Source organism: Sprattus sprattus, assembly GCF_963457725.1.
Source record: "Sprattus sprattus genome assembly, chromosome: 2".
Classification (NCBI taxonomy): domain Eukaryota; kingdom Metazoa; phylum Chordata; class Actinopteri; order Clupeiformes; family Clupeidae; genus Sprattus; species Sprattus sprattus.
In genome coordinates this window covers 37,454,484-37,468,994 of record NC_137921.1, presented here as the reverse complement: position 1 = coordinate 37,468,994, position 14,511 = coordinate 37,454,484, and the positions used below count along the sequence as shown (strand labels likewise).

The 14,511-nt window shown below is 46.5% G+C and overlaps 1 protein-coding gene across 2 annotated transcripts in view; it reads right to left on the bottom strand.

Moving 5' to 3' along the window:
• wwc3 (WWC family member 3) overlaps nt 1-14,511 on the bottom strand; it is a 48,246-nt gene that overhangs the window by 27,284 nt on the left and 6,451 nt on the right. For both annotated transcript variants that reach the window (XM_080860450.1, XM_080860451.1), the window contains exons 2-5: nt 5,434-5,543; nt 2,900-3,103; nt 1,214-1,290; nt 155-234 (exon numbers count right to left, since the gene is read on the bottom strand). In XM_080860450.1, the coding sequence (XP_080716576.1) occupies nt 155-234; nt 1,214-1,290; nt 2,900-3,103; nt 5,434-5,543 (471 nt within the window). The remainder of the gene's footprint in view (nt 1-154; nt 235-1,213; nt 1,291-2,899; nt 3,104-5,433; nt 5,544-14,511) is intronic.

The window sequence follows — 14,511 nt, the reverse complement described above, 5'->3', positions numbered from 1 at the left end:
AGTAGGAAGGTTTACGCAGTGTAGTAGGTTCTTGCGAGGCCAGAGCCGGTGGAAGTGTGTGTGTGTGTGTGTGTGTGTGTTTATGTATGGAAGGGTGTATGCATGTGTGGATGTGTGTGTAGGGAAGGAGGAAGGGTGTTTCTGAGGGACTCACTCTTGCAGGGTCTCCACTCCCATTTCCTTGTACTGAAGCTCCTGCTTCACCTGGGCCAGCTCCAGTTTAAGTCTGGAGAGCTGTGAACGCAAAGAGCCAGGGGTCAGTGTTCTGGTTTACACATACACACATGTTGACACATACAGTATGTGTATGGGCACACACACATTCTAACACACACACATTCTAACACACACACACACACACACACACACACACACACACTTCCTGGTGGAACTAGGTGGGCTGTGGACACAAGGCCGAGCCATGGGTCACTATGCTTCAGACAATGGGTTTCCCTCAGCACCGATGGCCTAGAAACGCTGAATCAGCCCAGAGAGGCGCTACTCGCTCGCATACACACACACACACACACACACACACACACACACACGGAAGCCTGACCCTTACACAGTTGCAAAAACACTGAAAAGGAATGTGGTTAAGGCCTATTCCACCAGTGGCACCCACCCTAGCCCTGACCACTCTCTGCACCAACCTTTCCTTCAGGAAGCCCAGTGACACCCTGACAGCACTACAATGACCTAAATCTGCTGGTACTCTGACAGAGACACTGAGAAAAAACCCCAACACTGACAGACACTTTAAAATGTTCCCTGAGGTGTGTGTGCGTTTAAGTGCCTGCATGTGTATGTGTGAGGAGTTATTTTCATATTTCTGTGTAATGATCTGACTGGGGGCCACTCGCCCTCAAACACCACCTTGTAAAACACAGTAAGAATCCCTGCGGCTTGCTGACTCACTCTCCTGATCACACAGTACTGGAGGCTGCCCTGAGGAGGGGGTGGGGGTGGTGGAGGTAGGGGGTGGTGTGTGGCGTGGGGGCCATGGGCTGGACCCCTCTCCACTTACTCATGGGAGAGGGGCCCATGGAGGTGGCTGAGATGGAGGGAAGATGGGGCATTAGGTTGGGGTGGAGGGAGGATGGGGCATTAGGCTGGGGTGGTGGAGGTGGTGAGAGGTGGGGGGGGGGGAGGGGGGCAAAGTCGTCAGAAGACCTGACATACGAGGTATTGTTCTCCGGCGATAATGACTTACCCGCTCCCGCCTACAGGCAATTTCCACTTTTATTTGGTCAGGGTCGTATTTAGCATTTGAAGAAGAGCCAGAGTGTGCTGTATATGAGGGAGAGGGAGAGAGAGAGAAAAATTAGAGAAAGAGAGAAGAGGGGGAGGAAGAGGGTCAGTAAAATGCTGAAACAAAACTCCGCCACTCTGACAGACAGAACCACAACACAAGTTGAGGTGAGAGATCGTGTATCCTTTGATAGAGGGCCTTTTGTGTGCGATACTTCGCTTCGTTCTTCTCTCTCTCTCTCTCTCTCTCTCTCTCTCTTTTTCTCTATCTCTATCTATGTGTGAGAGGGACTGGATCTGTCTGGATGTTCTGGGGTGGGGGCAAGTTAGGGTGGGGTTCCTTTCGGGGAAAAAAGAAGAGGTATAGAGGCTGGGAGTGAAGCAGGAAGAGGTGAATGGAGAGAGAAAAAAAGGAGGAAGGAGGCAGGAAAGGGAAGGTAAAACGGGAAAAGGAGGGGAGGGTGTAAGAGGAGAACAGCGGTACATCGAAGCAGGAAGAAGGTGAACAAAGGCCCAGAGGGAGTGTGAGAGAGAGAGGGAGAGAGAGAATGAGAGAGAACAAAAAGAGAGAGAATGAGAAAGAGGGGGACAGAGAGAGAGAGACAAAAGAGAGAGAATGAGAGAGATGGGGGAGAGAGAGAGAGAAAAGAGAAAATGAAAAAAGAGGGGTACAGAGAGAGAGCGGGAGAGAAAAAAAGAGAGAAAATGAGAGAGACAGAGACAGAGAGGAAAAAGGCAGGGGTAAAGGGAGAGAGAGAGAGTATTACTCAGAAAAAAAGGAAAGTGATGTGGAAACAGATGGGTGAAGTTGATGGTGAATAAATAGGGAAGGCTTTCCCTGTGAATGACACACAGATGGATGACTTTGGCCTCTTGCTTGGACTAGAAAGCCCTTGACTCTGCCTCCCAGAGAGGTTAAGATGGTGCTGGGCTTTTCTTGTGAAACTGTGCCATACTATATTTATAGAGCATGCGCCAGAAGCCTGTGATTAAAAGTTCTTAGCAAGTCAGCGGATGTTGCGTGTGTTTATCCCGAGTGTGTGTATGTGTGTGTGTGTGGGTGTGCATGTGTATATGCCTGTTTATATTTACATGGTTGTTTGTATATGAGGGCATGCCAACAGGATTTCCCCTTACAAGAGACACAACAGCAGTATTTTCTCTCTGTGCATCAAAACAGTCTTTCTGATATATAATAACAGATTCAGATTGCCATCAGCACAGTATGTGCTTATGTAAATAAATGAATCATTTGTATAGATAATGTTTGTGTGTGCCTGTGTGTATCTAAATAAGCTCCTACATTTCTGCATTGTGAATCTGAGTGTGAGGGCAGGGTATCTGATGGCTTGCAAGATTGTTAGGAGGTGTGTGAACATCAAGCACGAGTACAAATCAGTAAGCATGTGAGTGAGATCAAAAAGCACTGGCATGTGTTAATTGTCTAAGTGTCGACAGGAGGGTTTAAACACTTTCTGTGTGTGTAGGTGAATCTATATGTGAGTGTGTGTATGTAACTGTGTGTGTGATAGAGATAAAGAGATATAGATATATAGATGTTTAGATATGTACATATATATATATATAAACTATATATATATATATATTTAGAAAAATAAATATATGTGTGTGTGTGTGTGTGTCTCACAGCTGGTGACGGAGTGTGTGTCCTCCTGTGAGAGCTGGTGGAAGAGCAGCATCTCCTGCTGGGCCAGCTCCAGCCGCTGCTGCTTGACCAGGTACATCTCCTTCTTGGCGATGAGCGCCTCCTGTGCCACCACCAGGTACTCCTTCAGCATGCGCTCCTGCTCCTGACGACATTGTGCCCGCGGGTTCTCGATCTGGGTGGTCTCTGTGCGGGCGTGGGGAAAATGGTAGATCTCAATGCCACTCGTTCCCATACCATCCCTCAGACATGACCAGCAGAGCAATGATGGGGACACAGTAGCCCACAGTTCCATTACAGTCGTGAGACCATTTTTCTACAGACTCGACTTATAGTAAATAATAATAGTAAAAATTGCTAGTTAGGTTTGGTGCTAGTTAGGTTTGGGGTTTGTGTTGGTAGAGAATTAAAGTTAGGGTCAAGTTACGAGTAATTGATATTTGACAGGCAGAGTACATTTGCATAGTAGACAACTATTTCATTCTTTACAGATCCAGGCTATCCAGAAACAAGACTATCCAAATAGCATAACCACATTTACACAGGGATAAAAAGGTATTCGATCGCTCCTGATAAATATGTGCTTCTTAAATTAGTGGTTGAAATAGGTAGGAACTGGTGGCCACCGTTTTCGACGGGTGTGAAAAACTCAGACTCCTCAGTGCTCCTGTTAGTTCTCATTTATTCATTAATTAATTCCAAAGACATCTCAGACTCGGAAATGGCCGATAACACCAAGACTCCAAAAGTCCTCTCATGATAACATATTTCAGACATGGTGGCAGAATGCTGATTATTTCCTTCATTCTCTGTCTGCACTTTCGTAACCACCTCTGTTGCACCTAATCAACATGCCGTTCTCAGACTGATACATGGTCTGTCATCCACAGATCTATGAGGTAACTTCTAATCGTATAGATGCAGACAACGACTCATCTTTACTTTATAAGATTTATTTTTGGGCTTTTTTGCCTTTATTTGGACCGGACAGTGAAGAGTTGTGGACAGGAAGCAAGGCGGAGAAGACGTGGGGAGAGGATCGGGAGAACGACAGCAGGCCAGATTTGAACCTGTGTCCCCGTGAAGCCCGTAAATGGGGGGCTTTTCGGCTATCGTGGCCCCCCAATTATAAGAACTCCAACCAACTTGTTTTCTTAAATAAACCGAGCCTATCACCATAACAAACTGACAATAACTCTTCTTGAGTCATTGATGAATGAGCCTGTCATAACTGGCCAACCAAATCGTTCTTTCCTTAACCAAACCAAACCAACCAACCATAAGGAAAACTCATTTTACTCCAAGTATCCTCAACTTCCAACACCAATATTATTCCAACATCTTTCCCACTATTCCCAAGACTTCATGGAAATGCTGCAGTCGTAAGCTGCAGAATTCCGAATTACGCATGGAAACAGTTCCGACGCAACGCCCAGCATTCCCAAACGACTGCGGCAGCCTGGACTAGCTGAGAGGATGGACTCTGTGAGAAGCGGAGAGGACGGACACCGGCCCTGCAGCCAGGCCTCACACATGCTCACATACATATCATCTCCACACGTCTCAGTGACCCCATGAACAGGATGGTACGGGGCCGTCCACTTCCTCTGGATGTTTTTCCCACCCATTGCAGGACCGAACCACTGCCATACACAAAGCCTTACCACCAGAAAAAGCAAGACAGCAGCACACACACACACACACAATGAGTGTTTGAAAGAACAGCATGACAGGGGGTACACTCAAGAGGGCCATGCATGCATGACATCCACCCTCTCAGGCATCCAGATCTTCTGCCTGCATACTGAGTCAGAGTGCAAGAGGCAGAGGTGAAGGATGGGAGGTCCCTGTGACATCAGACACACACACACACACACACACACACACACACACACACACACGTCCCTGTGACATCAGAGGATAAAACCACACTCGAAACAGAGGTGACTCAGCACCGGGAGTGGACAGCAGACAGTGCGTCACATGCTGGGGGGGGGGGGGGGGGGGGGTTTGTCAGACATGGTGCGACATGGCAGGCATCGAAATGTGTAAAATAAAGTGACACACAAACACACACACACACACACACACAAACATATGCTAGTTCCTAAACATCCAGTTGAAAACCTTGATAAGATAACTTGTAAACCTGCTCATGACAAAACAGATAAGGCTGTGTTTACGTCCATCATTTGTTTCATCTTTATTGGCAAAAGGACGTCAATACGAGTAGGCTTAACAGCTCAGCTAAACCAAAGGGCTTACAGAGTGGAGGACGATGACAATAGAAAAGAGAAATTATGAAAACAATAGCTGGATTCAAAGTTATTTCAGGTATTTGTCTATAATTGTCTGTCCAACAATTCAAATCAAAACAGGTTCAGTCAACATTGTTTTCATAGTTTCTGCTGATTCTGCTGGGGGACATTAAAACTCACTTCTCTGGCTCTACACCTACGGGACAAAGCTATGGGTCTGGTCGGCCTGGGGAGGACCTCCCACAGGGGTGGACTTACTGTTGATGTGGTCGATGTAGTAGACTCCCACCTGCTGATCCAACACCACCTCCCAGCCCAGGGGAAGCTCATCTCCCACGCAGTCAGCAAAGGTCAGGGGTTTGGTTATCCTGCACAGAACACACACACACATACACACACACACATACACACACACACACACACACACACACACACACACACTTTGGGTTACAAAACGCGCAAGGCTAGTATAAGACGAGGCATGTCAAACGCATTCTTGTGGTGTGTAACGTTCTATTTTTGCCAAATACACCATGTGTTTTCATCCATTTGGACTGCTTCATTTTCAAAACCTTATGTCAACAGTTCACGACTAGCCTGAAGTAGCGAGCCACAGCGCAGGAACAATAACAACAACAAGTGGCATGTGAAAAATGCCCAGCATTCCTTGAGAAAATAAATAAATAAATGGACGCGTGTTCAGACGCTAAGCATCTGCTGATCCAACCTCTGGGGTGGGAAATGAGGGAAGTAGAGACACTGACGAGAAAAGGGCCCGTAAACACATTCATACACGGGCCAAGGAGGGAATGCTGGAGGAGAGTAGACTACTGCAAACTGTGGAAGACAGCGACCAGTACAAAGATGACTTTTTTTTTTTTTTTTTAAGTTCCTTTGTGCTAATTTTGCTTAGTTTTCTGAAAGTCAACTGGCAAGGCAGTAAGACCTTTTGAAACCTTTTTTCTCTTTTTCCCTGGGCTTTCAAATGAACTGATAAAATGATATAATGTGTGTATCTGAACCTGCAGACAACAATGGAAATGGCTGATGCTAAGAAAAAGAGTTGATCTTGTTTGGACATCTGAACACAAGTCATGAGAATTGTGTGAAATTATAAAACGTCTAGTTTCTTTTTCCATGTCATTTTGACATTTATCATCATGTCAACATCTGTGACTCGATTGAAAGGGCACTTCCATGTATTGTACACAATTACAAATTAGAAAAAATATAACAGCAACAACAAACAACAACAACAACAAACCCACCTCATTTAAATGCTGAAAATACTGTATCTTTAAATACGACATTTGTTATGAAATGGAGACATTCACAAAAAAAATGTCAGACAAATTTCACAAGCCTCACTTCCAAAAAACTTTGGACAGGATCCAATGACATGTAAGTGTCCAATAAACCTTGATAGAAGATGTTCCATTTTCACATCAAATGAAGATGGTGTGGTTTCTGCGCACCCACCAAGGACTATTCATGGAGATGTTCGCCTCGGTTTGGCCTGTCCTCTACACCCCAGAACAAACCCCATTCTCTCTCGCTCCCCGTAAATCAATTTTTGGTGTGCCGGTTCACTTTGCCTCTTCGCTCTTCTCTCTTTTTTTCTGTCCTCGTGGCTCTTCAAGTGGAGAACATTGATTGATGGCTTTGTACTTTGGGTGTTTGTGGTTTTTTCTTCTTGGGGAGGTGGGGGTGAAAAGCCACCAAAGCCTGTGTGCTTGAGCAAACCACTTCAGCCACAAGCCAGCCAGAGAACTGATGTAAAGCACTCGCGAAAGCATGGTGTTGATTCAGCGCGTCCTCAAGCATCCCAGGGTTATCAAATTTAAAGGGCCATCCACCACAGTGACGGAAGAACTGGAACAGATTAGACTTGGTGTACCCTCAAGAAGAGATATATCCAAGAGACCCAGGGAGCAAAGTGGAGTTTTCAAGATCTTTATAAAAAAGAAATATCAATACATTTTTGGGGAAATGACAGTGATCTTAATGCCTCACAGAGACAGACAGACAGACAGAGAGACGGACAGACGGACAGACGGACAGACGGACAGACAGACAGACAGACAGACAGACACACACACAGACAGACAGACACTCACACACACACACATTTCAACATAATGACTTGAGCAACAGCTGTTCAAAGACACTATGAGTCACTTGCTCTTCGTGTAAAACTCCCTTCCCAAACCCATCCACACGGTGTTGTAACATTAAGCTGCTGAGGCCCCGGAGGAAGCGCATGTCCTTGTTTGTCTAATAAATGAACAGAAGCAGCCAGTCGATCTGGTCGCGTCGCTGCTATGCAGTAACCTGAGCAGCAGTAGTGGTGAGCGGCAGAGGAGGAGGAGGAGGAGGAGGAGGAGGAGGAGGAGGCTCTGGCGGCCTGAGGTGCAGCGCAAGACTTTTGGGAGTCGCCTGCCAGCGTGCTGCTCGCACCCAGGCGACCGATTTAACAAGCAAGGACTGACAAGCATTTCTCAGAAAAAGAGCAGACATGCCTTGACAATGACATCAGCCACTGGTGAACCTTAACATACATACACCTCCCCCCCCCCCCCCCAACACACACACACACACAGGGGAAGATGTACTAACATGCACCCATTTACGGTGTAATTTTGTCAAAACCTGCAGCTAAGAACATGGCATGGTATGGTATGTACAGACCCCACATGGCTAAAACCGCATTCTGTCTGATAGCGGAGTGCAGAATGTCAAGTTGCACTCTATTGACATGTGCAAGCATGCTCGGGGCGTGGGAAAAGTGGGCGTTTTGGGCAAAATTATGGGAGGAGACTGAAATAAGGGACTGATTACAGTTCCATGATTCCATTGAATCGCACCCATAATTGAATGATGCTGTTCAGTTGCGGCCGTCGCAAATTACACTTAGAGGGCCGCGACATGCAGCGATCACGTGATCAGCAGCAGGTTTAGTACATTCAGTGTCAAATGAAAAGGCACGCAGTGTCTGCGGACTGGTCAGTTGGCTGTTTAAGCTGTGCTCTCTAATGTACATACATCTGCCCCACAGGGTTCATACCAGTTACAGTCAAGTATAAGATATAACATCAGCAGTACAGGCTTGGGTTTGTGTAAAAACAACAAAAGCAGACGCTTTGTGGAACACCTTTTGAAAGAGTGCTCTTGACAAGTGATGGACCAGGCCTTTGATTCTCCAGCAGGTGTTTCAGTCAGGCTAAAAGTCATTACGCTGGGATTACACTTAGAGGCAAGTTCTGGCTGACAGTTGCTGAGGTCGTAGTACGGGAGGATCACTCAACCTTAAAGAGTTCTGTCAGTCAAGGCAAATGATTATATTCGGTTTCAACCATGCAGTGTGTGAGTGAGAGTGTGAGTGTGTGTAAGTGAGTGAGTGAGTGAGTGAGTGAGTGAGTGAGTGAGTGAGTGAGTGAGTGAGTGAGTGAGTGAGTGAGTGAGTGAGTGAGTGAGTGAGTGAGTGAGTGAGTGTGTGTGTGTGTGTGTGTGTGTGTGTGTGTGTGTGTGTGAGCGAGTGAGTGAGTGAGCGAGTGAGTGAGCTGCAGCCTAATCTGCCGTCATGCCACTAAAAATTGCGCTGACAGCCCTAGTACCTGCCGGCTCACAGATGACCATCAATCTCTCTCTACACAAGAGACGGCAACGCTGGGCCATCCTGCCATGGTATGCTTGCTATGCAGACGCCGTGTAGGAACCTGCCCGGTTTGTGACCTCTGTGTGTGTGTGTGTGTGTGTGTGTGTGTGTGTGTGTGTGTGTGTGTGTGTGTGTGTGTGTGTGTGATTGACGCAGATGAGGGCCACTCAGAGCATCATGAAACTCAAAGACAACTATATATTTCCATTTGCACCACTGTCCTGATGGGGATACATTTGAACTGCGCAGTTCACCCAAACAACAGAACGAAGACCTGTGTGTTAGACAGAAATAGGACAGGAATGTACTGGATCAAATGCTCATCACAAAAACACACAAAACATTAGGATAGATGCCTGTCATCACATATTAAGGCAGAGTAACAATGAAATCTTTCAGATAAACATTACATACCTTGACACTTCCTGAAGGAGTGTCAGTTTAGGGTTAAATGATCACAGTTAATCTCAGAGACGACACAGTACATGGGATCGTTTTGGCATTAAAGGACATGCATTGTGTCAAGCCTGTTCTAAAGCTTCAGCAATGTATGTAATTATATATATATACACACACACATTATATAATTATAGCTGGGAGTAGAGTTTATGAACTTTAAGAACAGGCATGTTTATCTTGCTGAGAACTTTTCACTCCTCAGAGACAGTTCGAGTTGAATCACACCCACTTAGAGAGTCAAGTAAGAAAAGAAAATTATACAACAGCGGTGCATGAAACAAGCGAGACTTTGGGAAGACTGGTGACGTCAGAGCGAGAGGAACAGAGCATCATTGAGCTGCCCTTCAGTCCCCCTGGGGATGGGAGAGAAGAAGAAGAGAAACCCCTAGTCTCTCTCTCTTCCTTTCTCTCTCTCTGTCAGATGTGAGCAAAGAGGAGGAAAGAGGCCCTGAATGTTTGGTTTGTTGCGCAGTCTTGTGACAGTGGACCAGTCCCTGCCAAGTGGTGTCACAGGAGAGTTGGTAACGAGAAGGAAACAGCGAGAAGGAAAGGCAATGGGGCTAGCCAGGCCGCTTGAATAAACACCCCACAAAAACACATTCTGGCGTGGGCTCTTCTCACTGCTAATAGATGTCCATCAGTCCAACATTCTGTTGATGGATCATTTTATGTTTCTAATTTATTGGTCAATAGTTATTCGTGAACTAATTGACAATTACGACAATAAGCATGGATTCTAGTAGAAGTTCCGTTGATTTATAATAACGATGAACCGACTGGCCTTTGAGAATAGTAACCAAATCGCTTACATCACCAAGTGCGCAAAGCTGGTGAGCTATAAAAGTAGTCTGTTAGGAATTCTGACGGACTCACACAGGAAATCAGGTATGGGCACTCATAGCTCTCAGGGTTTTCCTCCCTTATTCCGACGATCACAAGAGGCAGTGCATTCGTAAACAGACACCAATGTCAACAACCAGTCAGTGATTTTACATCGCTACACTATATGATCAATTATGGTGTATTTCATCTACCCTTGCCACTGCATCTGTAAGTACCATGCTATCTGGGCCTCACAATCAGAACTGGAAATTATTAGACCTCGTCTGGAAACATAAACCAACCAGAAAGTGATATTATTTGAGTGATTTAATATCAGCCTTGCAATCTCAAAACATTACCCTACAAGAGAAGTAATGCTAGTTGCATGAACTACCTTTTAGGTTCTGGTCCAAAGGTGCCAAAAGAGTGTGACATTATTTACTTCGACAAACAACCTCAGACGTACACCAACCAGATTTGGTGCAAGCTTGAAGTCTCACCTTTGTACAGTAAATCACTCTATGGTTCAAAGAGGCTGTTCTTTGGGAGCTTTTTTCCCTCCAAGACCTTTGGCTGCGCCGAGAGAGTTAATATTCTCATACCACGCCTCTCTGCCAGAAAGGAAACCAGTGTAGCCAGAAGGAGAAATCTCACAGTGTTTAGCGTGCATAACTCCCAAATGCCGCCATCAGCAGAAGGAAAAAGGTTACTGGCCCAAGGTTATTGTAAGTCTTGGGAATTTCTCAAAGATTTATCAGAAAAAAATGCTAACTGAAAACGCTGAATTAACATCTAGTGCATTGAAGTAACTCCCTGGCATGGACTGTGGGACTACACAAACAAATGTTCTGTTGAGGGAAAAAAAGAGAGAAATACTTTGCTACTGACTTCTTTGGAGAGACAAAGAATCCCTATAAATCCTGTACGCTGAAACTGTAAACAAAAAATGTCTACGCAGCAAGTGTCTGGGCACTTGAAAATCCATCAGCTGTCACTGTCAAGAGGTCCACTTCTTCCAATTTTAAAGAGTGTTGATTGTCTCCAAAACATTCTAGTGGAGGGAAGACTGCTGTTCATTCTTCTTTTGGTCGAAGCACATATGGAAAATACCACAGTGAGGGTGAGGTCAGGACAAAATACGAATAGCACGATGTTCCAAACGCACTTTACTTAGAAGATGTGCATTTTGTTCAGTTGCTCTCTCTAACCCCATAACCCCTGCCCCCCAACTGTGGGTATTTCTATCCTGGGTGGGCGACCCTGGTGCTGCCTGTGAATGTGTGCCATGTGAAACTGGAGCGTGGGCCCTCCTCGGCCCGTGGCACTGGGAGCCCTTGCCTGGCCTGGTCTGGCCTGGCCTGGCCCCTCCGCCGCGCCATGCCGTGCTACTCGTCCCGCTCAGGCCTCCGGCCGACAACAAAGGCGGGAGTGACATTCCGCCTGCAAATTAAGATGCTCCAAAACAACAGCCCTCTGCATTCCTCGTCGAGAATGCTTTCCCTAAAAATAATATTCCCCTAGTTAAACTTAATTATAGTCGCCCCGGAGGCTGTGTTTTAATGCTTTTGGACTCGCTTCGCCCTCCTCTGCTCTTCGTGGATGGCGAACCCAGTAGCATACAAGGCCTGGCGATTGTCAGCAGTGTGGTTTTGCTGGGGAGACTTTAATAAATTGGCACGCCATCTGCCCAGCCACAGCCCCTTCATGCGGTTTGATCAGCTCCGTATAATATTATGGGTCTGCTTTTACTGGGTTAATTAACCCGCTGCCCTCATTCGCACAACCTGTTGCTGTGGCAACTTGCAGTCTCGCTGCTGTGGGATGTTTTTATAAAAGGGGGCGCGTGTGGTACTGATGTCATGCCATTGTCTCAGCTGAGGCAAACAGGGGCAGATCGACCAACATTCACATGGCTACAGATGCACCAGGGGTGAGACAGCCTAGGGGCATGCATATACACACACACACACACACACACACACACACACACACGTACAGACACACACACACACACACACACACAGACACACAGGCACCGATACACACACGTACAGACACACACGCACACACACACATACACTGACACACACACACCGACACACACACACAGACACACACACACAGACACACACACACAGACACACACACACAGACACAGACACACACAAAGCTCTATCCACACACCGGACACATTCCCCGAGGTCTGGATTCCCAGCATTCAATCACGGGGCCGAATTAGCTGTGGGCACATCCTCCCATCTGTCTACAGCGTGTTCAGTAGTGAAGCTTCGGTGACAAAAAGCGCAGCTATTGGCTATTAATGTGCGGCATTAACATTGCTGTCATGCCCAAAACGTTAACAACTGAGGCCCCCAGGCCAGAAAAAGTCTTGGGCCTGACCTCTGGGAATTAAGAGCATCACATGCGTGACACTAAAAACAACAAATGTGCCGTACACCAAGATAGGCCGGGTCATACATGGGCATGAGCTGATATTGGAAAATGCTCGAACGGCCACCATTTTTAACTCTTCGCAAAGCTGCAATACGCGCTGCAAATAACGTCATGCCACGCCAGGCCAGTCTGACGAATACTGTTACCTCTGTTGTTTCTGCCCAGGAGACAGACACACACACACACACACACACACAAAAACACACACACACACACACACACACACACAGAAATACACATGGCTCAGTTCAGCCTCCTGTGCACAAGTGCCCCCGTCTAAAAATTCCATTCTGGGTTTAAAAGCAGAGATGCGAAAACAAGTTTGGGAGGAATGCCATTTATGCAAGCCCCCTCTCAGAAGGGGCAGGGAAGCAGCTCCGGCAGCTGAGCATGTCAGGCAGACAGAGACGACGAGCCCTTCCCCTCCTTCTATTATGTTCACCATCTTATGGAAATAGGCCTACTATAAGTAGCATGCCACCCCTAACGGAGCGCGGCATCTCTGTCTCCAGACACTTTTAGATCCCCCATCGCTACTGCATGGGAACCAGCAGGCCGCAGGCTCTGGCCAGGCGCTTCTCCCCTCTCCACACACTAACGCTAAGACCCAGCCCTGGTCAGAAATCATTCTGAAAGCGTCTCAGGGACAAGATGTGTGAGATTGGTGGTATGTTGGTAGGAAATTGGTGAGTTTGAGCTGGAGCGTGTGTCCACACACACACACACACACACACACACACACACACACACACACACACACACACACAGACAAGTGCGCAGACACACCAACTAGGCAAGAGTGTACCTAAGCAAAGCATGGGGTGGAGGAGGGGTGGAGGTAAATATTCCTCTTCACGCTTCACCTCCAACATCACCTCTTTCCTCAGACACCATGGTGTGAGGACTCTTGAAAAACTAATGCCATGACAAACAGACTGCACAGCCACACAGAGTTGGCACAGCGGGTTTGGCACATCCTGCTCGGCTAGCATTCCTGGCATGATCGGCATTACCCGTGAGCAGGCCTACCGGAGTGAGACGTAGGTAGCCAGGGGGGCCAGACCAGCGGGGTTAATTAACACATACCAACCTGGGTGGATCTGACTTTCTGGATCACAGTGTCAGCCATGCTCACTGAGATGACAACAGAAATCCACCCCCCCACCCCCCTCTCCCCCAGTTGGTGTTCTTCCTCACGTCAGCAAAGGGGCTCCGATTATCGATGCACTTCAGAGCCAAATATTACACGCCTGGAGCCAAACTGATTTCCAACAATGAGGAATAAGCGGGGTTAAGCCACAAGTATGAATCAACAAATCAACAAATCAACCGAAGAATTGTGAATTCTGACCCGTCTTTGAACACGGGACCCATGCCACTTGGACAGTAATGTCTCAGAAACCAAAAAAATCTATTTGAGCAAGTAGGAGGTAAAACGGGGTTGGGTTTTGAATGTTGTACATGGAAAATGAAGCTAATAAAACTGATTTACAAGTGATTCATTTTGAACATTGGAACGTTCCCATAATTTGACAAGGCTAAAGAGGAGAGAAAAAAATAAAACTCATCACCTGAAGACTCAAGAACGCAGCGGCAAGGAGCAACCCTGTGTTTGTTGACACTGCGGCAGTTTGGCATTTTTAGGAGTTTCGGAATTGTCCAGCTTCCTGTGTCAGGATCCAGCAGAGAATGCAGGGAGGCAGGGGAAGAGGGAGGGGAGAACATTCTGGACAATGAGGCCTTGGGAAGACCGGAGTGAAATAATAGCAGAATTGCCTGTTAGATCTTCTCCTGGATTTACAAAGCCAGCATACATGTAGAAATATCAAAAGTGGAATTTAAAAACATGTTGTGTATTCAAGTCCAGAGATGTGAGATCAGTATGGTTAAGTGTTGTGTAGATAAAAGATTAATAGAAATTTTATAAAAACAGGAACAACAACAAC